Genomic DNA, 26,944 nt, shown 5'->3' on the forward strand with positions numbered 1-26,944 from the left:
AAGACTACGCCAGGGAGCAAGATCAGGAGGGTTTAGACAGTGCTCACTGGTAAATTATGGGAAATAAGTGAAGACTGGTTGGTAGTGTTGTTAGAGTGACATAATCCTAAACCTCCTGAATCTAACATTAATGAAAACTAGTTAATAGAATTAGATGATGGGATTGGGTGGGTTGGGATTTTAACCAAGTTGAGATTGGAATGGCCTCTGGCATGTACCTCTTTAGATGACCATACCATATTTTAGCTTCACACTGTCCTGTTGACTCTTCTCTGTATAGGAAGTGATTGGTGCCCTGGTGACCCATATCTGCAGTGGGAACGAAGCTGAAGTTGATACTGCATTGGACGTCCTCCTAGATTTGGTTGTTCTAAACCCATCTGCTATGAGGCTGAATGCTGTCTTTGTGAAGGTATCTAGTCCTACCATTGACATACTGAATCATTTCTTTTTCTTGCATATATTTGAGAGGTACCTGATACCTATGTTAGTTAACAGCAATTTATTTTGTACTCTAGATATTGAGCACTGTAATTGGTAGAAGCAGGTGATAATGGAGGTGAGGGTGATGGGGCAAATAATAGAAAAAATAACTCATCTATCTTTGTATTAATTCATTCAGTGAATACTTGTTTTTACCTAACCATGTGCCAGGCTCTATTCTGGGTGCTGTGGATATAAAACTTAGTCTTTGCCTTTGATGATAGAAAGTAGGACACATAAGTAAGTCACTATAAATACATGATGAATTCTCTAATAACGTGCTGTAGATATACCAGAGCAGGAATAATTAACTGGAGAAGTCTTTAAAGAAGAAATAACATTGGAGTGATTCTTGAAGGATAGAGATTTGACAAGAAAAAGTAAGGGAAGTACATCTAGGCAGAGAACAGTTTGAACAGAAGCAAATTGGCACCACCCACGTCCATGGTGTGCCTGAGGGATGACAGGTAGATTAGCATGCTTGGCGGATAGGATAAGGTGAGCGCTGGTGGGAGATGAAGAATAGGACAGAGCCAGATTATGAAGGATCTTAAATACTATGCTAAAGAGTTGCAACTGTATTTTATGGACAAGAGGGAGCTTGTTACAAGTTTTTTGTTTTTTTTTTTTAATTCGTTTATTTATTTTTAGTGTGTTGGGTCTTCGTTGCTGCACGTGGGCTTTCTCTACTCTTCATTGCTGTGTGGGGGCTTCTCATTGTGGTGGCTTCTCTTGTTGTGGAGCACGGGCTCTAGGCGTGCGGGCTTCAGTAGTTGTGGCTCGTGGGCTCTAGAGCGCAGGCTCAGTAGCTGTGGCGCACAGGCTTAGTTGCTCTGTGGCATGTGGGATCTTCCCGGACCAGGGATCAAACCCGTGTCCCCTGCATTGGCAGGCGAATTCTTAACCACTGCCCCACCAGGGAAGTCCCTTGTTACAGGTTTATAATGAGGGTTTGACATAATCAAGTCTGGGCTTTGAAAGATAACTATGTAGGCCCTGTTATCCCCATTTTACAGATGAGAAAACTGAGGCTTTGCCCAAGGTCAAAAAGTAAGTAGTTCCCCTGTGACTCTTTCCGTATCTGTAGAGGATGAATAAGTAATTCATGGAGTAGAAGCTGAGAAATAAGGTCAGAGACATAACTTTTGGCAGAATATTGTTTTCACTAAGAAAAAGGGAAATGTGGAGAAAAAGAATAGGGGGAGGGGCTTCCCTGGTGGTGCAGTGGTTGAGAGTCCACCTGCCGATGCAGGGGACACGGGTTCGTGCCCCGGTCCGGGAAGATCCCACATGCCGCGGAGCGGCTGGGTCCGTGAGCCATGGCCGCTGAGCCTGCGCGTCCGGAGCCTGTGCTCCACAACGGGAGAGGCCACAACAGTGAGAGGCCTGCGTACTGCAAAAAAAAAAAAAGAAAAGGGGAACTAGGAGGAGGTATGTTAGCCTGACTAAGCAGAACATCAACCCTTTGGGCTCTGAGCATAGTTTTAGAGAACTGGAGCTTTTGTGGAACAGATGCTTGGCTATCTGTGTGTGCCTCTTATGAGGATTTTAATTTTTTTATTTAAAGGAAAAAAATGTTACTTGCTAATCTCATCATTGGCATTTTTTTGTCCCAGGGCATACTAGACTATCTGGATAATATGTCACCCCAGCAAATACGAAAACTCTTCTATATTCTCAGCACACTGGCATTTAGCAAACAGCATGAAGCCAGCAGTCACATCCAGGTAAGAGGCAGTGTGTTGAGAAAGAATCTTTTAAACCTCTTCAATTGAAATTTGCTGAACAAAATTACTGCAGCCTGTGTAGTGGTAGAAATAGAGTACATAGCTGTAGTCCTAGCATTTGTTTATTCTTTTCTTACTACAAACATTAGGTGTCTACTGTGTGCCAAGCACTGAGATGATAGGTATATATTAGACCTCCTGCCCTCAAGGAGCTTAGTCTGTTAGGGTGAAAATGAGTCTGTAATCAGCTAATTATGAAACTGAGTAAGAAAAGCCACTCAGGTACTGTACTGAGTGCCACGGGGACACAGGGAATTCCCTTGTTCCCTAAGGAACATCTCCATCTAATGTGAACTCCATCTGGGCCTGCTCTCATTTGTGGGCATCATTCACTGAAAAAGCCAGGCAAAAGAACCAAAGATTAGGTTGGAATCATAACTCATAGCTCTTTTATATCTTTAGTGCCACCTTGTGGCAGTAATCCATACTGGCCTGTGACTTTGAACAACCAACACTTTTTTTTTTTAACTAAAATTAATTGGCTGGGTAATATACACGCATGGTACAAAATTCAGAAGGTATAGAAAGGTAGTGAAAGATGTCTCCTCGCTCTCAGTCCTCTAGGCATCTGGTTCTCTAAAGGCAATCGCTGTTATTAGCTTATGGTTTTCTGAGATGTCCTGAGAATTAACAAATTTGTATTTACTTGTATACCTATATTCCACACCTTACCCTCTTGATCTGTGTCTTGCTTGTTTCATTTAGCAGTACAGTTTGACGATTTCTTCATGTCAGTAATAATAGAACTACATCATTATTTTATTTTATTTTAATTAATTAATTTATTTATGGCTGCGTTGGGCCTTCGTGGCTACGTGCAGGCTTTCTCTAGTTGTGGCAAGCGGGGGCTACTCTTCGTTGCAGTGCACGGGCTTCTCAGGGCAGTGGCTTCTCTTGTTGTGGAGCACGGGTTCTAGGCGCACGGGCTTCAGTAGTTGTGGCACATGGGCTTCGTAGTTGTGGTGCACGGGCTTAGTTGCTCCACGGCATGTGGGATCTTCCTGGACCAGGGATCAAACCCATGTCCCCTGCACTGGCAGGTGGATTCTTAACCACTGCACCACCAGGGAAGTCCCTCGAGATAGTTTTGGCTATTTGGGGTCTCTTGAAATTCCATATGAATTTTAGTATGGGTTTTTCTATACCATAAAAATGCCGTTGGTATTTTAATAAATGCCGTTGGTAAAAAATGCCGTTGGTATTTTAATAAGGATTACATTGAATGAGCATATTATCATCTTAACAATGTTCAGTCTTCCATTCCATGAACATGGGATATCTTTCCATTTATTTAGGTCTTCTTTAATTTCTTTCAGCAATGTTATGCAGTTGTTTTTTTTTTTTGCGGTATGCGGGCCTCTCACTGTTGTGGCCTCTCTCGTTGCGGACCACAGGCCCCGGACGCGCAGGCTCAGCGGCCACGGCTCACGGGCCCAGCCGCTCCGCGGCATGTGGGATCTTCCCGGACCGGGGTACGAACTTGTGTCCCCTGCATCGGCAGGCGGACTCTCAACCACTGCGCCACCAGGGAAGCCCTGTTAAGCAGTTTTTAATGTATAAGTCTTTTGCCTCCTTGGTTAAATTTATTCCTAAGTACTTTTTTCTGTTTGATTACTTCTGCCTGATCAGCCAACAACATTATGATAATTTACATTATCTATATCAAGCAACTATCACAACGGTAACAATAATAGCTGTTATTATTGAATGTCTACCATATGTTGGGCCCTGTTCTTGGAATTTTTCGTAATTTGTCTCTGATCCTTGAAAAACCTTTCCCATTTTATCGATGAAAAAAATTGAGACTCAGAAAGATGAAATGACTCACCAAAGACCACACAGTTAGTAAATGATAGGACCCTTGCTATTCTAGGGTTTTTGGCTCTAATATTCGTAGGCTCTTTTGCTGTACCATTCCAACATCTTCATCTTTATCATTGTTTCCTTGTAGGATGACATGCACCTGGTGATACGAAAACAGCTCTCTAGCACCATGTTCAAGTACAAGCTCACTGGTATTATTGGTGCTGTCACTATGGCTGGCATCATAGCGGCAGACAGGTATGCATGGAAATTCTGATTTCTGTGGCTCATGGTCAATTAATCAAGTTGCTGTCTTACAAAATAAATTGTTACATTGTGTAGACATCATTGTAACAGAAGACATTAAAACCATAATAAGAGAAGTGAGCAAACGTTTGTTGCCACTTTTCCATGTTGCAGCATGTGGGATCTTTCGTTGCAGCGCGTGGGATCTTTCATTGTGGTGTGTGAACTCTTTGTTGTGGCGCGTGGGCCTCTCTCTAGTTGTGGTGCACAGGCTCCAGAGTGTGCGTGCTCAGTAGTTGCAGCATGTGGGCTTTCTGGTTGTGGCGCATGGGCTCTAGAGCGCACGGGCTTAGTTGCCCTGTGGCATTTGGGATCCTAGTTCCCCAACCAGGAATTGAACCCCGTCCCCTGCATTGGAAGGCAGATTCTTAATCACTGGACCACCAGGGAAGTCCCCTATGTTCCTTCTAGTCTTGACTGTATATACTACATATAATTTTTACAGAATTGCGATAACAGTCATTACATTCTGATGGTTTAAAACTAGGGATTGCTAAGAAACTAAGTTCTAGAAGTGTTTCTAAAAAAGGGAAACCCTGATCTCCCTGGGATGCATTCTTCTGCATCTGCTCCAGTCCTGGGCACTAGACAATACAGGTTTCTCCACTGCTGTGTTATTCCTGTCTGCAACACCATGTTTGATATAAATAAAGTCTTCCTGTGGCTTTTTCCCCCTTTGCACTTTGATGCCACAATTGTAACACCTAAAAGAAGCTTGGGGCTTGATAAGTTGTTACCATTGCAAAATGAGATTGGAATTTAGTTCATGCTTCTTGGAAATGATTTGTCATGAATTTCTGGCACCTCAGGAAACATCCTTAGAGTCATCATTAGTAATCCGTAGAGGCTGCATAGTATACTGGTTAAAAGTTCATTCTCTGGAGCCATACTGCTTGCCTGGGCTGAAATACTGGTTCCGTTATTTATTAGTTGAATGATCTTGGGTAAGTTACTTTACCTCTCTGTACCTTTGTATTCTCACATCTGTGAAATAAAGATATTAATAGTATTTACTTCATAGAGTTGTTGAGAGCATTAAATAGAACAATGCCGAGTGCTTGCCCCTATGATTTTTACTAATTTAATGTATCCTTAAAAAAATCTAAGATAACCATTGTTTGCTCTAATCCACATTTTGTATGGTCTAAATAAATACTTGGGGACTTGCTTGATGGTCCAGTGGTTAAGACTCCATGCTCCCAATGTAGGGGGCCTGGGTTCCATCCCTGGTCAGGGAACCAGATCCCGCATGCTGCATCAAAGACCCAGTGCAGCTAAATAAATAAATATTTTAAAAACAAACAAACTTGTCTGTGCTTTCGTGCACTTTTATCTCCACCCCAATCCCAAGGAAGGCACATTTCTTAAATTTATTGCCAGTTGTTACAAAATATTACAAAAATGGGTCTAAACTAATGTTTTTAGAAGTAGATCTTCCAGTTTGACCCCAGGGAGAGGAGACCTCAGCAGTGAACAGTGTACACAGGTAAGTTCTTGTCGTGTAGTTGGATATGTTTATGAGTAACTGAGGAATTGCTTCTGGTCACTGTCATCTTGCCAGAAAGAAGCCTTTTTTTTTCAAAATATGTTTTCCTGAACTCATAGCTTTTGTAATTTGTACCACTCTTTTGTCCTTTAGAATCCACTGGCTTGGGTTGTATTTTAGTTCTGTATCTGTCTAATCTTCCTAATTAAATTGTAAATTCCTAGAGATCAAAAAAGGTGGGTCATGTTTGAGAGTAGCAGATTGACTGGAGCATAGGGACAAGTAAGTGTGTAATTGGAGAGTTGGAGATAAAGCTAGTTTGGAGATAGAAAACAGAGAGCTCTGAATGTGAATCAAGACATTTTGATTTAATTTTTACACAGAGGTAGTCCGTAAGGGTTTCTTAGCATAGAAATGGCATAATCTAAGCTTCGCTTTAGAGAAATTAATCAGTTTCATGTGTATGATGGATTGGAAAAGAGATGAGATTCAAAACAGATGGATTGGTCAGGAGGCTTAGGAAAAACCTCAGGTGAGAGGTGGTGATAAGAGCTTTGCCAGTGAAATCGGAAAGGGAAAAACTTACTACTGAACGGGGTGAATGGTGTTTAATTAGGAAGCACTGGCATCCCAAGGGCTGGACCGTTCTTTCTCTTCGACTGCTCCAGGTAACCTCCTTGCTACAGTTGGTTCATTCCTGCAGTGAGCAGTCTCCTCAGGCCTCTGCACTTTATTATGATGAATTTGCCAACCTGATCCAAGGCAGAAAGCTGGCTCCACAAGTGCTGGTATGTCCAAGTATCTTTTCTTAAAGCAATGAAGCATGAGGGCTGCTTTACTATACATTCTTCAAACCCTTCTCTCTGTTGTGCTGCAAAAATAAAAAGATCTTCCTGTGAGCTCTCCCATATTCTAATTGGGAAGGCTGTTCTGACTCACTCGGCCCCAGGCCTCTCCTCTGAGGCCTCCTTCACATAATAAAAATAAGGGATGAGGATGATGAACATGTGGTTAATGATGTTGTTGAAAGCCACCATCTGTTCTGTGCCAAGCACTGTGTTAAGCATTTGTCATGTATTATGTCTATTCCACATCAGGATGATGAGGTATGTATTCTTGTTATTTTCTTTTCAGAAATGAGGAAACTGAAGCTTTAGAAAGGTTAATAGTTTATTTAGGGCTTTATAGCACATATACCCTGGTCTACCCAGCCTTTTTTGTTTGTTTGTTTCCTAAAGGAATGGGCTGGGCAGACCATCTTTAATGATTTCCAGGATGCCTTTGTGGTGGACATCTGTGTTGTTCCAGAAGGGTAAGTACCGTTTACCCACTGACATGGTTGTACTGGTCAAGAAATTATGTCAGTTATGTCAATTGCTGGTGCAAACCTCAGAATGTCTTGACCTCAGCCAAGTCTAGCCCACTCCCACAACTTCCCTCCTCCCAGCCCCAGTACCCCAGCACCCCCAGCTCCAGGATTGCTAAAAGATTCCCCACTTGTTCTTTCTCCTCTTTCTCACTTCTCCTCATAACAGAGGAGATTAGTTTGTTCTAGTGGTTTCTCCCATAGACTTGCCATACCCTTGAATTGCGGTATCAGATTCTGGGTTCTCTCCACAGTGACTATCCATTTCCTGTGAAAGCTCTCTACGGACTAGAAGACTATGATAGTTGTGATGGGATTGCCATCAACCTCCTGCCACTGTTGTTCTCTCGGGACTTTGTGAAAGATGGGGGTAGACTGACTTCGCAGGAATCAGACCAAAAGTCAGTACACTTTTTCTTCTCTAAAACCTCTGTTGGTATTTTGAATGTTCATGGGGAATGCCGCAGTTCATGCAGTCTCTTGAGAACTTGATTGAAAAGGATTTCTCCCAAGACAGGTGGTATATGGATGGGCTCCTAAGAATGGGGCAGACTCCTTGTTTTCTCCCAGACCCTGGGTTTGGGATTTGCATTGAGTCATGACAGCCAACAGATATTCTGTGAGGCTGCTTTTGTTTCTGTTCCTTTTTCCCACCCATGAACGTGTTTGTCTATCTCTGCCACTCTTAACACCCTCCTTCCGTCTTATCTCCGCTTCCTCCTAACACATGGACATTCAGTCTACTTACCTCTGTCTTCCTCCAATTCAGTTCATTATTTATTTGGTGAGCATCCATTACATTCCTTGTTATATGTTCTTAAAAGTAGACATTTATTTTGGGCAAACCTCCTTAATTATAAGGTTGGGCTCCCTATAAACATGGACTAATGTGTCTATAAACCGTGGTCTAAAAATGGATTTTTCCTTCCCAGATTGGTTTCTCCATTGTGCCTGGCTCCCTACTTCCGGTTACTGAGACTTTGTGTGGACAGACAACATAATGGAAACTTGGAGGAGATTGATGGTTTATTAGGTATAGGATGAAGTTATCAGATCCTTTCTTCTTTGTAACCTTTCTTTGGTAAACTTAGGGAAGGGGCAGACTGGTACATGTGTGTGGGGGAAGGAATTTTTTAACTTCACAGAGACTTTTAGATTATATTTATTGACTGCTGCATGATATGGAAGTATTTTTGAGACTAATCAAAGCTTGACCTTCAAATACTAGTTAAAGGGGAAAGTAAGTAGAAGGAGAGCTAGCTCTAGGGGCAGCATCCATGTTCTGTTGACTTGAACTAAAGGGGATTAGAAATGTTTGTCCTTCTCTTTCAGACTGTCCTATATTCCTCACTGACCTGGAGCCTGGAGAGAGACTGGAGTCCATGTCTGTTAAAGAGCGTTCATTCATATGTTCACTTATATTTCTTACTCTCAACTGGTTCCGAGAGGTGAGCAGAGTTACTAGGACAATTCACTTACTGTCTGTAGTTTCTCTTAAAAGGAAACAGTTTCCTTGGTTCCACGAGGCTCCTTAAAAATTCTTCACCAACCACTAACCCCTGTGTGTTTCTGCAGAGGTTGTATCCTACCCTTCCCTAATCATATGCGCCTCCTGATGCAGCGAAATCAAAATACTTAGAATTCACTTACTGTTGCCCATGCTTTACTACCTCCAAGCCTTTTCATGGTAATCTACTTCTGCCTGGAATAACTTCACCTTCACCACTGTGAAAATACTGTTCCTCCTTACGTCACTATGCACTTAATGTTTCGATTTAGTGAGATCAAGTGAATGATAGTTTTCACTTTCCTTTACAGTATGTTTGTGCTTAATGAAATGCACAATCGTAATGAAATATAATGAAAATGAAATGCAGAAAATGATGGTAACATCTTACATCTATATCACACTTCCTTTCTCATGCATATTATTTCTGAGAATGTTTATTCACTTGAAATATCTCTTCTTATCCTGACAACTATGTTATGATGTAGGCGGGATGGTTATTATTATCCTCGTTTTACCCATATGGAATTGCAGGTACAGAGAGTTCAAAGTCGTTAAAATTTATCAAACACATGTGCCAAATGCTGGGCTAGTTTCTTTATTCACATTTAATCCATACGACTGCATTCCAGTTTTATAGCTGAAGAAATAAAAGCTCAGAAAGGTTAAAGACTTGGCCAAGGTCACACAACTAGTAAGTAGCAGACTAGGATCTGTTTCACCGAAGTGTATACTTTCTAGCTGTTGTGTTGTTCCACCTTATTACTTAACTAGAAATAAGTAGAACCAGGATTAGAAGTTAGATCTCCTCTATTGACCCAGAGCTTTTTCTTTACAGCGCCTTGCTGAGAACACTTTGACATTTCTCACTAGACTCACAGATGCTGTCACCAAACAACTCTTTTAGCTCTCGCTGCATAACGCAAACAAGGTTAAAATCTGAACAGTTCACAGTGTGAGAATATAATTTTTACTTCCACAGGTTGTAAATGCCTTCTGTCGGCAAACATTACCCGAGATGAAAGTGAAGGTGCTCACCCGGTTAAAGCACATTGTAGAGCTGCAGCAACTCCTGGAAAAGCACTTGGCAGGTGAGGGAAGGGTCCTGTATTGTAGCCCTGCTGGGCAGTGGTGAGGAGATAGCAGAGTTAGCTTTTAAGCCAGACTCAACGATAGCTGCCCCCGACTCGTGGGACAAGAAAATGGTTGCTCAACAAAAATTTTTAAAAATGAGTACATCAGACTTCCCTGGTGGTGCAGTGGTTAAGAATCCGCCTGCCAACGCAGGGGACACGGGTTCGAGCCCTGGTCCAGGAAGATCCCACATGCCGCAGAACAGCTAAGCCCGTGTGCCCCAACTACTGAGCCTGTGCTCTAGAGCCCGCGAGCCACAACTGCTGAGCCTGCATGCCACACCTACTGAAGCCCACGCCTAGAGCCCATGCTCTGCAACAAGAGAAGCCACCACAATGAGAAGCCCGTGCACCGCAACGAAAAGTAGCCCCCGCTCACTGCAACTAGAGAAAGCCTGCGTGCAGCAACAAAGACCCGGCACAGCCAACAATAAATAAAGAAAGAAAGAAAATTAAAAAAAAAAAAAGAATACATCCATTTTCCTCCCATTGTTATCTCCAGGAAACCTTGGTGTTTAATACAAGATATAAAACATTGGTTGGGCTTTTTGTAAATTACATTGCTTCTTTGGATGTCAAACTTCCAGTGCCCTTTGCCTTCTTGAACATCATTATGAACCAGGAATACAGCTGAGAGGCCTCTTAATACCTTCTGGCCATTAAGAAAACTTGTCATTTTAAGAGTGCTAGCTTTGGGACTTCCCTGGTGGTCCAGTGGGTAAGACTCCCTGCTCCCAATGCAGGGGGCCCAGATTTGACCCCTGGTCAGGGAACTAGATCCCACATGCATACTGCAACTAAGAAGCCCACATGACACAACTAGGAGGTCCGCTTGCTGCAGCAAAGATCCAGTGTGCTGCAACTAAGACTCGGCGCAGCCAAAAATAATTAATAAATAAATAAAAATAAAGTGCTAGCTTGATTCTCTGGGGAAAACATGGAGCCTCCCTCAGGCTCTCATCTAAATAATTGTGTGTAAAACAAACTGCTATGTGACCAAATATTGCTAATATCTTTAGATTTTAAATGTAAGTTAATTTATTTTTGGTTCTTATCTGCTTGGATGTTTTATATTGGTATAATGGTTTTATGTTGATTGATCATAATCAATTAATATGATATTCCTGTAAGTTATCTTTGGCTGTTTTACTATGCCAAAATGATTAACGTCAGATGACCTGAATGCATCTTACAGGCAGTCAGCCATGCTTGGCAGTTCTGGAAACTAGTTTTTAGCTAATCGGGTGATTAGCATTCAAGTCTAATAGTGGTATATGGTTGGTATACATTGAGCTTCCTGCTGTTTGTTTCAGTCACTCCGGACTATGTTCCTCCCCTTGCAAACTTTGACTTGGAAACTTCAGAAGTAACACCTCATACCTGTACTGCTGTTTCAGCAAAAATCAGAATACAAGGAAATTTAGGTGAGCATGCTCTTTTCTTCTTATTCTGTGTCTCCCTGTGTGCCATGTTGAATGCACTTAGAGGTTATGCACATCAAGGCATCAGTAATTGGAGAGATTATATAATTGAACCCTTTCTTTGGCATGGTTATCAATGAACTATAATTTAGGGTTATAAAATTACCTCCTGTCTCTAGGTAGTCTTCAGCAGGTTGTTTCTTGAAGGCAGTGATATTTAGTAAGCATGATTATTGATTATTTGAGTCACTTTTCTCTTCTTGAAATATAAGGAGGAAGGAAACGAAAAGCAGATGGCAACAAAACATCCTCCCCTGACCCACTTTCAAAGGAGGATAATTCAGAATGCGACCCTGCACCATCTGATAGGAGCCAGCTGGAAAAGGTATTGGAATGACTGGTATCTATGAAGGTGTGTGACAGCCCGGTGAGATTAACAAAGGGCCAGCATTATGCTATGCATTTTACAGAGAGAGGGATTAGGGAAAAGAGAGGCGAACAAACTCTCCTAGGCCTTGGAGTGACCCTCTCAGTAGCAGAGTTTGGGTTAGACTCCAAACATGTATCACTACCACACACTGTTTTTCTAATTATTTTCTTGATTGTATTACTCCCTTTTTTGCACCCCAGGAGTACTTTGAATTCTCTCTTGTAGCAGTTAGCAAATTCTTTCTTTGTATGTAGTTCAAGATATACTTCTTTTAGCCTCTTTCCTCTTCGGATCCCAGATTATCTCTTTCTCAATGAATTTAGATAACATGAAATGCTTAGTACAGTTTCTTTTTTCTTTTTTTGCGGTGCGCGGGCCTCTCACTGCTGTGGCCTCTCCCGTTGCGGAGCACAGGCTCCGGACGCGCAGGCTCAGCGGCCATGGCTCACGGGCCCAGCCGCTCCGCGGCATGTGGGATCTTCCCGGACCGGGGCACGAACCCGTGTCCCCTGCATCGGCAGGCGGACTCTCAACCACTGTGCCACCAGGGAAGCCCATTGGTACAGTTTCTTAATACAGATACTTAATAAACAGTAGGTCCTTTTCCTGTAATTGTACCACCCACAGGGTAGGTTTGTGAAATTGCCTAGACCACATGGATCCCAATTATTTCTGGTTTTTAGGTACTGTTTATTGAGAATTTATGTGTAACTCCTCTAATCTTCCTAAAAACTCAAGCTTAGTATTGATATTTACATTTAATAGATGAGGAAACTAAGATCCAGAGAGGATAGGTGACTTGTGTAAAGTTACACAGTTAATAAGTGCTTGAGCAAGGATTTGAAGCCAAATCTTTCTGGCCCCTAAGCTCATAGTTTTCTGTACCACACCATAGTGCCTTGATTTGTCTATATTCATCCCTAAGTGGAAACCAACTGAGTATCGATGTGTGACCTATATCCCAATATTATAATACGTGATCTGTTTCAGGAGTATTTAGGGACTTTGGTAAAAGGAAGTTGGTAAAAGGATGTGATGAACTGTAACTTTTTACATAAAATAAATGCACAGTTGCATTTTGAAATCTTCATTTAAAGTTAGATTAATATAGAAGCCTTATTCTATTGGTTTCTGGTACTTTCCTCCCAGGAGTTCAGAGGGAAAGAAGAAAAGACATCAGTATCATTACAGAATTACCACGCTTTTTTCCGAGAACTGGACCTTGAGGTCTTCTCTATTCTGCATTGTGGGCTCGTGGCCAAGTTCATCTTAGATACTGAAATGCACACTGAAGTAAGTGACAGAGCTGAGATCCCAGAACTTAATCTTATTTCAGAAAGTTCCTCAGCTCTATTCCTATTTCCAAAAGAAAACCATGACCCTGGAGAAGTTGGACTCTGGCTTCCAAAGCCTTTATATGTGCAAGTGTGGATGAATAATCATCCTCATCATCTTGATGTTTATGAATCTAAGTTTTTCTTATAGTGCATTAGGTATTACAAAAGATCATGCTAATGATGCGATCCTTGCTTTACGTTACCAATAGTAACCTATTTAGATTACTTTTGTGGAGCAACACTGTTGTGATTTATAGTTACACAATGCTCTTTTCACTTTTTCGTGACATTTGTTCAGTATCCATGAGATGTTTGTTGAGGCCTTTTTTGTTTTTGATGCAAATCTAGATATTGGCAATTCAGTATTACATAAGCATGATGCTTGCCTTCAGATAGCTTATAATCTAATAAAGGAAGGAGCCAACTAGCAGTACATGCTATATTGATGGTCTGAACCAAGTACCAGTGAAACTGAGGAGAGAACGGTATTTATAATGAAGTTGGAAGTAGAAGACATTTACACAGAGAAGGTACCTTTTGGTGTGGGATTTCACCAGAGAGTAGAGTTTTTCCAGGTTAAAAAAATTTTTTTGAGAAAATGCATGGATTTTTACCATAGATTTTTCAAGAATGTAAGCTCCTTCAAAATAGAGTATTTTTTTTTCAGTCTTTCTGCGTCAGCCTGTACTTGGAGATTCTCCATAGCTGTATGTTGAGTGAAAAGTCTGAAGTGAGACTGCTTGACCCATTCTACTTATGGTAGTGTAATATAGTTATAAGGATCCTGCCCAGACTTAATAGTAGCAAAACATTAGGTGAAAGAAAATATGAAAGAATTACTTAATGAACAGAGAAAAGCAAAATTCCCTTTAATTAGTCATTATTTTTATCCCAAGGTACTTAGGAAATGCATCACGGGTCCATAGGTGGAAGGATACACCAGAGGCATTTATTTCTAGAGCAAAAGTGTGTCTTCTAAAACTATACTGCCTCATTCCCATTTAATAATTTTAAATTTTGTTTTACTTAAGAAGTGCATGACTTTTTGATTTGTTGACAGAGCACTACAGCCATTTATATGAGGTGGGGCAGAATTTCCCCCTTTTTTGGTAATGGTCAGATTCTTCACCCATTGTAAAGAGTAAACATGAAATGTGTCCCCCAGAAAGATGGCTAGGACATGCTGGGAATTACTCTTTCCTTCCTCCTTGTGATAGGCTACAGAAGTTGTGCAGCTTCAGCCCCCTGAGCTGCTTTTCTTGCTGGAAGATCTCGCCCAGAAGCTGGAGAACATGCTAACACCTTCTGTGACCAGGAGAGTCCCCTTCCTCAAGGTTAGTACAGGCAGGAGCACAGGCCCTGGCCTCTGGATTTGGAAACAAGGAGGTCTTAGTAGTGAGTAAGTTGTCACTTTCTCTGGTATTGTTTTTGGGTAGCATGGTGGTAGCCCCATTGCCAGCCCACGTTCATCTTGCTTTAGAAAGGAACTCTGAAACAGAGAAAACAGAAAAGGCACCCAAAACAGAAAATGTATTTCTAAATGCTCTGAGCATTCCTGAATCCTGTTCTTTGCTTGGGTTTTGGTTTTAACACCCTCCCAAACTAAGCCCTTGCCCAAGCCTCAGCATAGTAGTCAGCTGTCTAGAGAAGTCCAGAATCTCGAGTGTGTATCTAATGGACCAATGCACGTAGCCTCTGGGGAAGCAGTGGGATGACACAAACGACAAAATGTGTAAGTTTTAGGTGTAAACGTTTAAAATTAGTATATCCAGTTACTTGATCCTTTCTTCTTATACTTAGTATTTGCTGTACATTCTTATCAGCCTAAATGATTTCTATTTTCGTGTGAGTTTTATCTCATTAGTAATTTTGGGTCTATACTTCTCAAACACTGTCTATACTCTCTAAAAGCCAATCTCTTGGTTATTTGAAGATTGAGTGAGTTCCCTCTGTCAAAATATATCCCTAATTTCTTCTGTCCATTCTACCCGGTAGCACAAGGTTTGATTAAACTCTATAATAAACTCTTAGTTTCAGAGGAGCTATCCAACAGTTCCTTCCCTCGTAACTCTGAATTTATTATAGAGCAAAGGAAACCGGAATATTGGATTCTCACATCTCCACCAGAGATCTGCCTCAGAAATCGCTCATAGTGTTGTTCAACTGCTGAGCCCCATGTGTAACCATCTGGAGAACATTCACAACTATTTTCAGGTCAGAAGCCTATCTTATCATTATAGACACTTAGAAATCGCTTAATGAACAAGAGATTTCATTTTTGGCTGAGAAATATTGAAGGAGAATGAGGGCAATTGCTGAAGCAACAGTCTTAAAAGCATTTTTCCCTTGTAGTGCTTAACTGCTAAGAATCATGGTGTAGTTGATGGACCAGGAATTAAAGGTCAGGAGTACCACATAATGTCTTCCTGCTATCAGAGGCTACTGCAGATTTTACATGGACTTTTTGCTTGGTGAGTATGTGGCACGTACAGTAGGTAGAGATAATCAAGTATGTCCTTGCTTCTACTTGACAGTCACCAAGGCACCGAGGTATAGAAAAGAAGGAAAGGGCTCCAAAATTTTATGTAAATATGATGCTTATTCTTTCTGTAGTGGTTTTGTCTGCATAATTTCATTTGGTCTTGCACGCTCTGTGTCTTATGGAGTCACTATTATTAACTCATCTGAAAATCAGATGACTTGCTCTTGGCTAACCTGTAACAAATCTGGCCATCTGATTCTTAGTGAGTTTGCTGTGGCAACCTTTCCCTAATAGCAACACAGAGACTGTCAGTTAAGAAGCTGTTATTAAACAAGTTGTAGATAAATTCCAGATTATGAGGTAAAGAGCTGAAGGCTGTGTAAGCTGGGGTGTTTAGGGGTGCCTTCATGAAATCATGGGACTTCATGGGGCCCTTGGAGGGTAGATGGCTTTTTGGGAGGTAAAGGAAGAAACTGGAAAGCATGGCATGGACAAAAGTAGAAACGAGGGAGGTGTGTCCTTTAAATGCTTTTGTTCCTCAGGGCTGGGTCCTGGCCTCTCTGTTCTCATTATACAGGTTTCCTGGGCAGTCTCACCCAAGCTTAAATTCGTGCTAAAATTTAACTTCTGAGCTACAGGCATTTATCTCCAACTACCTACTCAGCACCCCGTTGTAGATATGTCATTGACACCTCAGATTCATCACATCCAAAACAAGTGTTTCTTCCTTCCCACCTCTCCTTCAGCTTTCCCTGGCTAGATAGATGGCGCCACCAGTTGTTGAGCCAGAAACCAGGAGTTATTCTTTGTTCCTTCCTCTACTGTCTACCCTTTCTCTCTCCCACATCTGATCACAGAATCCTGCTGAGTTTGTCTTCTAGATAACACCTAAATGACCACCTGTCCTCTCCTCCTCCACTGCTTCCAGACTTCTGTCGTCTGTCACCAGGACTGGATTAGTTTCACAGTTGGTCTGTCTGCCTCCAGCTGTCCTCTTTTGGTCCCTTCTTCACACAGCAGTTAAAGCAATCTTGCCAACACAAACCCGATCTTATCCTAGCGCAACTTTGGCTTCTGATTGCTGTTAGATTTCTCTTGAGTTCAAACTCTTTTACCCAGCTTCTAAGGCCTTTTATTATCTGACTCCTGCTATTCTACTCACTGTCTTGCACTCTGCCCTCCAGCTGTACTGAATTAATTTCAGCACCCTGTATAGCTTTTACCTGGAAGGCTCCACACATACCCATCCTTCTACCAGGATCCTCACCCTCCTTGATCCCCAGTCTTTTCTAACTCATCCCTGAGATCTGGATTTAAACTGTACTTCCTCAGGGGCATCTTCCTTGACCCCCTAGGCCAGGTAAGTCTCCTTTCTGCCTCTCTTATCCCCACTTCTTTCCTAATACTCTTACGATAAAACTGATCACATTTTATTATAATTACTTGTTGATCTGTATTCCCTGCTGGACTGTGAGCTCCATGAAGGCAGAGACCAGCCATTGTCATATCCTCAGTACTTAAAAACAGTGCCTGACAAAGGATTTGAACAGATGCTGAAACAAGGAGATAAATGGATGGCAAATAAACACATGCGAAGATATTCAGCAGTATTAGTTGTTAAGGAAATGCAAGTAAAAATCACAGAATGGCTAAATTAAAAAGCTTTACCTCGCCAAGTGTTGGCGAGGATGTAGAGTAACTGGAGCTCTCACATGCTGCTGGTGCAGCTGTACAATGGTACACCCACTTTTGAAAACTGTTTGGCAGTTCCTTAAAAAGTTAGATATGCACCTACCATACAACCCAGCCATTTCATTCCTAGTATTTATCCGAGAGAAATGAAAACATGTGTCTACACAAAGGCTTGTGAATGAATGTTTATTACAGCTTTATTTGTAATAGCCCCAAATTGGAAACAATTCAAATGTCCATCGAATAGTTAACAGATAAACAAATTGTGGTATGTTGATGTGGTAGAATACTACATTGCAACAACATGGATGAGAAAAGAATTATAGTGAAGAAAAACCAAGACCGTAAGAGTATGTAGTATTTGATTCTATTTATATAAAATTCTAGAAGAAGCATATAATTTTGTAGTGACAGAAAACAGTTCAGTGGTTGCCTTGCATTGGGCGGGAGGATGGAAGGAGGGATGGATTACAAAGGAATACGAGGAAACTTTTGGGGGTAATAAATATGTTTATTATTTTCAGTGCCGTGGTGGTTTCATGGGTTTATATATAAGTCAGCTGACCAAATTCAGCATTTTAAATACATGCATTTTATTGTATGTCAATTATACTTTAATAAAGCCATCCCCACCCCCCACCTCCCCCCTGAAAAACCTGCAGCCCATAAGAGGCCCTCAGAATTCATTTGTGGCAAGGAAAAGAGGCTACCACTGGTGATGTGGAAATGTTTCTAGAGGAGTGAAAGATCGAGGGGGTCAGATTGTGCTGGGCCTTGAAGGTCAGGCAGAAGAATTTGAATGTTGTCCAGGGAAGCAATTTTGGAGTTTTATGATCACAGCCATGATATAGTGAAAGCAGTGTTTTACGAAAATCCTTTTGGCAGCAGCATGCAGGACAAAGGGATTGGAAAGGCAATCAAAAAGACCAGTCAAAAGATGTTGACATGATCTGTGCGTGGGATGATGATAAGGGCCTGGCCTAGAGTGATGGCCTTGGCTTGGAAAGGCAGGGACAATAGGAAAGATAATCTGAAGATAGAATTGTCAAGACTTGACTTAATACAGAAGAAGGAATAAGTTCTTTGCTGAACATCTACTACGGATTAGACATGGATTTAAGCAATTTCACAAAGTTATTCCTGTTTTTTTGGAGAAGACTGATAGTTATCTCTAAAATGTAAAGAATGAAGGAGAGCTTTGTTTGCCTTGAAAATAATCCTAGGAGGACTGTTAGGTCCTTAAGGAAAGACTTTTTCAGATACACTTCAACTTCTAGTCTGATACAGCAGTGACTGAATTTAGCACTTGAGTACTTTCAGTACTTCAGTTCTCCTTTTTCTTCTGTTTTATCGATGGTACAGACTGGAGGCCAGGATCCTCAACTGCTGTCCACGTAATCTTCCTGAAACTGAGCTAAACTACCTTTCCTTGACTTTCCCTTAGGAACGGATTTTTTCAACCTGAAAATATTAATTTACTATACTCAGCCCTTGAGGTCCTTGCTAACCGACTGAAGCCAGGAGAGCCTGACCAAGCTTTGGAGGAGCTGCTTAGGTGGGTCAGACCACATATCCCTGAGTGTTGTCCCAAGAAACTCCTAGGAATAAGATTGGCAAGATTTCTTGGAGATAACTTGGTATTTTCAGTGACTTTTCCTCATTTATGTGAGCTTTCTCATGTGTGTATTCAGATATATCCTGAAGCATTAGAAACAGTTGAATTAATCAAACTCAATCTTTATGCACCCTTCATCCTGTAAAGTTCGCCTTTTCAGGTAATGTTGATGAAAGCACTGGCCATCTGTAGTCAGCTCTTGATTATCCAGGGACCTACTCTGTCTCCTAGTAGGGTTGGGTAATTAGGTAGCAGTTAGTTACCACTGATTACATGTCCATTTCCCTCATCTTGGAAGAAAAGGAGCCTAGGCGGAGGGCACAGGAGGTGAGAAGGAGCTCTAAGGGGCACAGCTTCCAGCCTCTACCCCAGCTTCAACCAGAGCACCTTGGTCTTTCGCTTACCTCCCCTGATAGCCTAGGCCATCACTGGGTCCACAGTCAATGCTTGTCATTCCTGCCTATAGAGCCTTATTCCATTTTTAATACAGTACTTTTAAATTTGTTTGAATTCCTTTCCACCAATCAATCAGGAGTTGACTCTAGTTTTATTTCACCTACAGTTTTGGATTAATTGTGACTCACATCTACCATTACTTCAGAGCATTGAAAGCTAGCCATTTATGGTACATTTATTAGAAGCTCTGCTTTCTCTGCCTTATCATTTCCTTTCACTTTGTCCCTATGAACCCAGAATTTAAACATTATTCTCAGTGTGTTGCATAATGCCTTAAAGAGCAAGCGATTTATTCTACACTGAGAATAATGTAGTCAGCATGGCCTATGCTAGCATTTGGGTATCTTGGCATACATGACCTCTTCAAGGCCAGCATTCCATCTGCTGAGCTCTGGCCTCCATGCCCTAACTTTCTTTATACAAAGTTATAGTCTCTGTAAGGTCTTGAAAGAAGGTTCTACTAAAGCCCCTGCAAATGAGGAGGATTCTGATTAGACCATCCAGCATTTAAGCGGACTTGGATAACTCATGGATTTAGACGCATCTGTAATACTTGTGGTGTTGTTTTTTATTTTTTTTCTTGTCTCCTTACAGCCAGAGCTTCCATTACTTGCAGAATTTCCATCTCAGCATTCCCAGTTTCCAGTGTGCTCTTTATCTCATCAGACTTTTGATGGTCATTTTGGAGAAATCTACAGCTCCTACTCAGAACAAAGGAAAAATTGGTGATGGGCCATATCCTCTTTTTTCTTTCATGATAGACTTGTAAACTTAGGGCTTCCTAGGACCTTGTAAATTTTATAAGTAAATCTGTCCATAACTCTGGATGTGCTCTCTTGCTATACCAAGAATGACATTTTTCCAGAAGGAGCTATGTCTGATCTCTGCTGACATTGACTGGACTGAGTGTGGTTAGTTCAGTTGGCTAGATTTTGTTTGGCTTTTGTTTATGTCCTTTTTTTTTTTATTTCCCCCCTTAAGTATCTGAGACATTTGACTGAAAGACATAAACCATGAAGTTAATAAAATGGGAGAGACAGGAGAAATCAGAATTAAGTGTAAAGAAAGGTTTGGCCCCATCCCTGATCTTTTTCTTTCTTTCTTTCCTCCTTTTATTTTTTTAAAATTTTTATTTATTTATTTTTGGCTGCGTCGGGTCTTAGTTGTGGCATGCAGGATCTTTCGTTGCAGCGCACGGGCTTCTCTCTAGTTGTGGCGTGAGGGCTTTTTCTCTAGTTGTGGTGTGCAGGCTTAGTTGCCCCGTGGCATGTGGGATCTTAGTTCCCCGACCAGGGATCGAACCGGCGTCCTCTGCATTGCAAGACGGATTCTTAATCGCTGGACCACCAGGGAAGTCCCCCTGATCTTTTTCTTTAACTATCTTTTGACATAGCTCTTGGAATGCATCTCACTGATACAACTTAATTGGCAGCACAGACAGAAAGCAAGGAGAACATGCAAAACAAACCTTTATTATTCCCTGTTGTTTAAAAGGGGAGGGTTTGGTATGAATCTAGGAAGCAGCCACTGCTTGTTGGCCTGCCAAGGGGGAGCTGAGATGGACTTCCTACTGCCCAGCAGCATTCCTTTTCTCTGTGTGTCTGTGTGGTTCACGTTTGTGTCAAGACAGGGTAAGAGGGTGGGACATGTTGAGTCTTAGAGAAATGGGTTTATTTCTGGTAGAAGAACCAGTAGAGCAGGAATTCATGACAGCTTTTTTTCAAATTGTCTGTTAGCCCAGGAACGTCATAGTAAATATAAAAGAATGATCCCTTTGGTCAGTAATCATCCCCAAAAGCCTGCAAAACAAGAGTGAAGTTCATTTTCCATGAATGAGATATCTTTGCCTTGTTTCTCCAACAGCTTCCCTGGCCAGACAGTTCCTCTTCCGGGTGTGGCCAAGTGGGGAGAAAGAGAAGAGCGGCATTCCTAATGACCAGCTCCAGGCTTTGCTTAGGTGAGAGGCTCAGTTTCTGTCCACAAGCCAAATAGCCTTCCATTTTGCCACTGTTCAGATCCCTTGTCTGGTCAAAAACTGAGAAATTATCTTGGTTAGGGGTAACTTGGAAGCAGTGAAGTAGGTTTGAAATTAACATAATTTGGAATATGTGGATTGTCAGATCTTCTTGTTCTGTTTTATACTGTCAGCTAGTTCTTTATTAAATCAAATCATAGAGGAAGTGGGGGAGTCTGCTGTTGTATCCTGCCTTGTTAACCAATGAGTCGGATATTTATTATTGCCTACCATATCCAAGACACAGCCATCACTTTCAAGGTGTCTAACTGTATTTCCAACTGAGACATCATTTCCTTTACCTCCTGACAAGTATTTGGAATCCTTATTAAAAATAAGTATTGGGAGTTCCCTGGCGGTCCAGTGGTTAAGACTTGGCGCTTTCACTGCTATGGCCCCAGGTTCAGTCCCTGGTTGGGGAACTAAGATCCCACAAGCCACGTGGTGCAGCCAAAAAATAAAAAAAAATAAAGTAAAATAAATGCTAATAGTTGTTTTAAAGCTTAGTACCTGGTAATGTCTCAAGAAAGAAATCTTGATTTAGGAATTCTGTAACATGCATTCATACTCCTATGGCTGTCAATGCAGCATCTACCTGGAGCACACAGACAGTGTTCTGAAGGCCATAGAGGAGATCGCTGGTGTTGGTGTCCCGGAACTGATCAACTCTCCTAAAGAGGCATCTTCCTCCACATTCCCTACACTGACCAGGTAAGGGAGTACTCTCCTCTTGTTCTCTCCCTAAGTTAGAATCACACTGTCTAATGTATGTAGTTTCCAAATAACTACCTTACTCTTCATCTAGTTCTGATACAGAGGGTAGGTACAATCATTCATTCAACACACACAGTGTCTACTGTGCATTCTCTCCAAGCAGCTCTTAGCCAGCCCATGTGAAAGGACCTTACTGAGGAATGAATTTTCAGTAGTTACAGTCTTCAACGGCATTGGATATTTAATCACCAGACTTCTATCAGTGCTTTCATCCTTTAAATGTGAAATTACTTTTCCAGTATTTTAGCCATCTTTAGAAGGATACAGTGATTGTTGTATCTAACCATATATGTCTCACTTAATGGGTTTTGTGTCTCATAATATCAGTGGTTATCTGACACTTGTATGGTCTTCACAGTTTATAACACACTCTTATATCGTTTATCTCATTTGATCCTTTTGATGAATCTGTGAGGTAGGTATCATTACCCCTGTTTCACTGATGAGAAAAATGAGTGTTAGGGGGCTTGCTCAATTGATACAGGCAATAAAGTAAATATGGAACTAGGAACTTAAACTCAGATCTTCTCACCACTACTTTCCTGCTCTTTACCACTACACTCACCCTTCATGTAGTTAATCCTCTGATTTCACAGGCCATCTTCTCGGCTCATTTCTAAATCCTTCCCACTCTCACGTCGTCTTAGGGTGGACCCTAGTGAAAGGACATTCAGAGAGGTGGGGAGGGAAATAACTTTTGGTTCCCTGGCTTCTTCCCAGGACTTTGTTTCTGAGCAGTGCATCATTGTGTGGGCATCATCCTTTTCTCTTCTAGGCACACGTTTGTCATTTTCTTCCGTGTGATGATGGCTGAACTAGAGAAGACAGTGAAAGGTCTTCAGGCTGGAACAGCAGCAGACTCGGAGCAGGTAAGTCAGATAGTCCCACCCCAAGAAGTAGACTCTGGATTACTTGGAAGCTGCTGATTCTTCTACTCCTTGGGTCCAGAATTTTCTCCTAAGCTATTTCCTTCGAGTTACTAAGATCCAGGATTTTTTTTTCAAAGAGCTTCTGGTTTAATTTCCTTTCCCTCTGGTTGGAAGTGAGGATTGGGCTCTGTTTTCCCTGGCTACTTCCCAGGGGACTTGGGACTCCATAGACCTAGTCTGGAAAAAAATATCTTTGGTTGCAGCCTCATATACCGGGCTGCAACTTGTGATCTGGCATGAGGTGAGCAAGCCTGTTTGAGATGCTGTGGTAGCCTGGGCCTTGGTAGCCTGCTAACCAGAACCGAGCTAGCCTGCTGGGAGATAGGGCTTGCCAAGGGAATCAGAGAAGCCACAGGGAGCTGATGGCCCAGAGGTATGTTGCAGAGGCTTTTTCCTACTTGGAAATTATTGAAGAGAGGTCCTCTTATTAGAAAGTCTCTATAAGATACCCTAATGTTACCACATACATGCAGGCCTCAGAACCATCTTGTGGGTGCACTGGTTGCCACATCTCCGTAGGAGGATAATTGGCTTAAATCTCTGTATAACTGTGTAGTTCAAGAACCATATATTAGTAGGAGTACAGTAAGAGAAGTATTTGGCTGTGATTCAGAGGTGTGTGTATATTTGGCTGCCTCTAGATTCATGAAGAGAAGCTCCTCTACTGGAACATGGCTGTTCGAAACTTCAGTATCCTCATCAACCTGATAAAGGTGAGCATGGAAGCTCCTTATCTCATCTCACTGGCTAATTGCAGGAACCAGCAAGGGGCCTGGCTTCCAAACTGGACTCTCCCCAGCCTCCCTTGGGGACCTGCTTCCCCCATCTTCCTCCCTATGCCCCACCCGCCCTGGATAACCCCTTCCCCTCTTCCTGAGCAGTGTCTTTTCCTTCTCTGCCTTCCTCCTTCCCATCTGTGCCACAGCACTTACTATTTAATGGGTCCTTCCCCATGTCATCGCCACCACCACCCCGCCGTGGGTCTGAGCACATTCCCCACTGTGTCCCTCTTCCCACCTGAGTGCCTTCTTTATCCCTCACACATACTCTGTGCTCTCCCCCACTCCATGATTTTGCTCAGACTGTTCCTCCAGCTTAGAATGTTGCTCTCTCTCCTTTCTGCCTCATCTACTCTTTCTTCAGGCTTCAGATCAAGGTTTGGGGCCTCTGCAATGCCATCTTCTTAACATTCCCAGTTGGAATCAATTCCTTGTTCCTCTCAGCTCCCCTCTTCCTTTTCTTGAACTTCAGTTACAGGGATTCCTTCGTTCTGCTTTGTAATTGACTTGTTGACATGTTGGCCTGCCTTCTTCATTTTAGACGTCTCTGCAACACTCAGAGCTGTGCTTTGCATGGTGGGGAGGAGGCTGGGGTGCTCAGAGGAGCAGGCTTCAGCTTTGGTTTCTTGTCCTTCATCTCTCCAGGTGTTTGATAGCCGTCCTGTTCTGCATGTATGTTTGAAGGTGAGACCGGCCCTCTTTAGTGTTTATTCTTCCTGTGAGTTAACTGAGTGGAATTGCTTAATACCTTGCCCAAAAGCCAGTCTCCAGAATCTGTGCTATGAGGTAGTCTAGAAAAGACCATGGATATGTTTTCCCATACTAGTTGGATGACAAGAGAAACCAATTTTACTATGAGTTTGAAAACTTAGTCTTAGAAATAGGATTAGTGGCTTCAGGAGCAGTAGTCACTCCCTGCCATTCCTTTCCAGGCAATAGAAAGGAAGGAGGAGTGGGTGATTGCTCTTTTTAAAGCCCATGTATGGCCTTATCAATGTGGGAGCTGGTGTTCTGGTATCTGCTGAACTCCTCTGCCGGGGGATATCCCAGATTAGCCCTAGATTTGATGGCAAACCCATCAAATCTTTGATAGCTTAAGAGCTAAAGAACACTATAGGGAGAATGCTTCTAGGCCCACTCTTGACAGTTCCTTCTTGTGGATGGTGCCCCATTCTCATTATCTCCTGGCTTCTCTCTTCCTCTTTACTCACTCCACCCTGGTGCCATTATGGGAGATGGGTGAGAAGGGGGAGTCATTTACCTGATTGGTAAATTGGGCAAGTGGTCATGTGCTTTCTCAGCTCTACCCAGTTCTTTCCTCTTGAGAGTAAGGTGTCCTCAGGGAGCTGGGGTTCCCCTCTGTTCCTCTGTGCCCTCATTCTCAAGCTGAGCAACACCCCTGTGCATTGACTGTGTCTGGGGTAGGTAAGTCTGCCTAATTCTGGGGCTTAGTTACCAGGCCCATTTAGCTTTTGCATTAAGCTACATTCTCCAAATTAACCTTTTGGACCCTTTCCAATTTATTTTTTATATATAAAAATAAGAAAATAAACCCCCTGGTCTGGGAAATGTTATGCTGCCTTAGGCAGGGGCCTTTCAGGTAAAAGACCTCAGCCAGAGGTCATCAGCAGTGTGTCTCTTCTCTTCTGCAGTACGGGCGTCTCTTTGTGGAAGCATTTCTGAAGCAGTGTATGCCTCTCCTAGACTTCAGTTTTAGAAAACATCGGGTAAGAACTGAGAACAGAGAGCAAAAATATGCCCTGTACAGTTGTTCAGAAGATATGTCCACGGCGATCCCTGGGCTGGCATGGGGGTGGTCCCCTTGCCCAGGTTCTGGGCCACAGATCTGCTTAGGTACTTCTGGTCACTTCACCTATCCCCAGAGATGCCCATGTAGGACTGAATGTTCCATAGTACGTCCGCCTTCCTACTTCTCCTCCAGACTTGAGGATGGTTGTTCTTTTTAGCTTGATTTTATTGTGCTACTGCAGTCCCAGGACCTCACATATTAGTGTGTCATTTGCTTATTCCTGTGTGCTTCTCTAAGTCTGGTCTTGGGAATTTAAAAACAAAACAAACGAACGAAAAAACCTCATTTGTGTCTTAAACTCTTGTTATAACGGAGTCTTGAGAGTTTTTTACCCAAATGGGATCCAAGACTAGAGTAGTGAAATAAGAATAGAAACAGGGACTCCCCTGGCAGTCCAGTGGTGAAGACTTAGCGCTTCCACTGTAGGGGGTGCGGGTTCCATCCCTGGTCGGGGAACTAAGGTCCCGCGTGCCCCACAGTGCAGCCAAAATTTTTAATTTAAAAATAAAAAGAACAGAAACAGAGATGATTACTTCTTACACATACTTAGCAAGTTGAACTTTGCAAAACACTCTCACAATATTTGGTTGGTCCCTCATAACTCAGAAAGATAAAGGGGAGGATAGCCAGTGATCACTCCTCCTCCTATTTGAGGGCCAAATTAAGATAATTGTCTAGCATAATCTTGAAAAATTGTGAATCACTATGTTGTACACCTGAAACATATTGTAAATCAACTATACCTCAATTTTAAAAAAAGAAGAGATGATTATCCATATACAGCTGGAACCCGCAGGCTTGATCCTCTTTGGAACCCTTGGTTGCAAGAATATCTTGCATATAAAATGAAATGAGAACGTTTCATATGGCACTTACGAATGTTGTTGGTTATAGGAAGATGTTCTGAGTTTACTGGAAACCTTCCAGTTGAATACAAGGCTGCTTCATCACCTGTGTGGGCATTCCAAGGTAAGATGGAAAGCAGGTCACACCACCAACCCACCTGTTGGTTTAATCTGTGGTTGTGATTTTGGAGATCCGTGGGCTCCAGTGCCTTCTTCCTTTTTTACCCCTCCTGAGCCTTTATTTCTGGGACTATGTCTGTCCAAAGGCAGTTTATTCAGAGTGGTCAAATCCTCAGTTGCTGGCAGAGATTGGGTAATCATCTAGAGGGGAATTTCTGCATCTGAAATTTGACTCAAACTCCATAGCCCTGTTTCCTCCAGGAGCGCTTCTTTGGTGAGAGAATGTTGGTGAATGTGTAACTGCTACAAAGTACTCTGGGCAGGAGGAATATTATGTAAGTGATGACTCTGCTGGAGACGAGAGGTAGT

At 42.2% G+C, this 26,944-nt stretch overlaps 1 protein-coding gene across 13 annotated transcripts in view; it reads left to right on the plus strand.

Moving 5' to 3' along the window:
• Nucleotides 1-26,944, plus strand: part of FANCD2 (FA complementation group D2) — a 55,322-nt gene that overhangs the window by 22,863 nt on the left and 5,515 nt on the right. For 11 of the 13 annotated variants that reach the window (XM_089919669.1, XM_089919664.1, XM_022564665.3 and 8 more), the window contains 25 exons: nucleotides 281-412; nucleotides 2,100-2,210; nucleotides 4,222-4,331; nucleotides 5,805-5,865; nucleotides 6,534-6,653; nucleotides 7,104-7,177; nucleotides 7,486-7,632; nucleotides 8,164-8,264; nucleotides 8,564-8,679; nucleotides 9,721-9,829; nucleotides 11,185-11,295; nucleotides 11,565-11,677; nucleotides 12,872-13,015; nucleotides 14,277-14,393; nucleotides 15,145-15,273; nucleotides 15,412-15,530; nucleotides 18,678-18,788; nucleotides 19,899-20,029; nucleotides 21,168-21,261; nucleotides 21,907-22,029; nucleotides 22,868-22,961; nucleotides 23,663-23,734; nucleotides 24,446-24,484; nucleotides 25,453-25,527; nucleotides 26,505-26,579. In XM_089919669.1, coding sequence (XP_089775795.1) covers nucleotides 281-412; nucleotides 2,100-2,210; nucleotides 4,222-4,331; nucleotides 5,805-5,865; nucleotides 6,534-6,653; nucleotides 7,104-7,177; nucleotides 7,486-7,632; nucleotides 8,164-8,264; nucleotides 8,564-8,679; nucleotides 9,721-9,829; nucleotides 11,185-11,295; nucleotides 11,565-11,677; nucleotides 12,872-13,015; nucleotides 14,277-14,393; nucleotides 15,145-15,273; nucleotides 15,412-15,530; nucleotides 18,678-18,788; nucleotides 19,899-20,029; nucleotides 21,168-21,261; nucleotides 21,907-22,029; nucleotides 22,868-22,961; nucleotides 23,663-23,734; nucleotides 24,446-24,484; nucleotides 25,453-25,527; nucleotides 26,505-26,579 — 2,628 coding nt within the window. The remainder of the gene's footprint in view (nucleotides 1-280; nucleotides 413-2,099; nucleotides 2,211-4,221; nucleotides 4,332-5,804; nucleotides 5,866-6,533; nucleotides 6,654-7,103; nucleotides 7,178-7,485; nucleotides 7,633-8,163; nucleotides 8,265-8,563; nucleotides 8,680-9,720; nucleotides 9,830-11,184; nucleotides 11,296-11,564; nucleotides 11,678-12,871; nucleotides 13,016-14,276; nucleotides 14,394-15,144; nucleotides 15,274-15,411; nucleotides 15,531-18,677; nucleotides 18,789-19,898; nucleotides 20,030-21,167; nucleotides 21,262-21,906; nucleotides 22,030-22,867; nucleotides 22,962-23,662; nucleotides 23,735-24,445; nucleotides 24,485-25,452; nucleotides 25,528-26,504; nucleotides 26,580-26,944) is intronic. The other 2 variants (XM_089919668.1, XM_089919675.1) reach the window with 1 other exon arrangement.

The sequence above is a fragment of the Delphinapterus leucas genome, chromosome 10 (assembly GCF_059928025.1).
Source record: "Delphinapterus leucas isolate spDelLeu-1000000601 "Yukka" chromosome 10, BTC_Dleu_Yukka2, whole genome shotgun sequence".
NCBI lineage: Eukaryota > Metazoa > Chordata > Mammalia > Artiodactyla > Monodontidae > Delphinapterus > Delphinapterus leucas.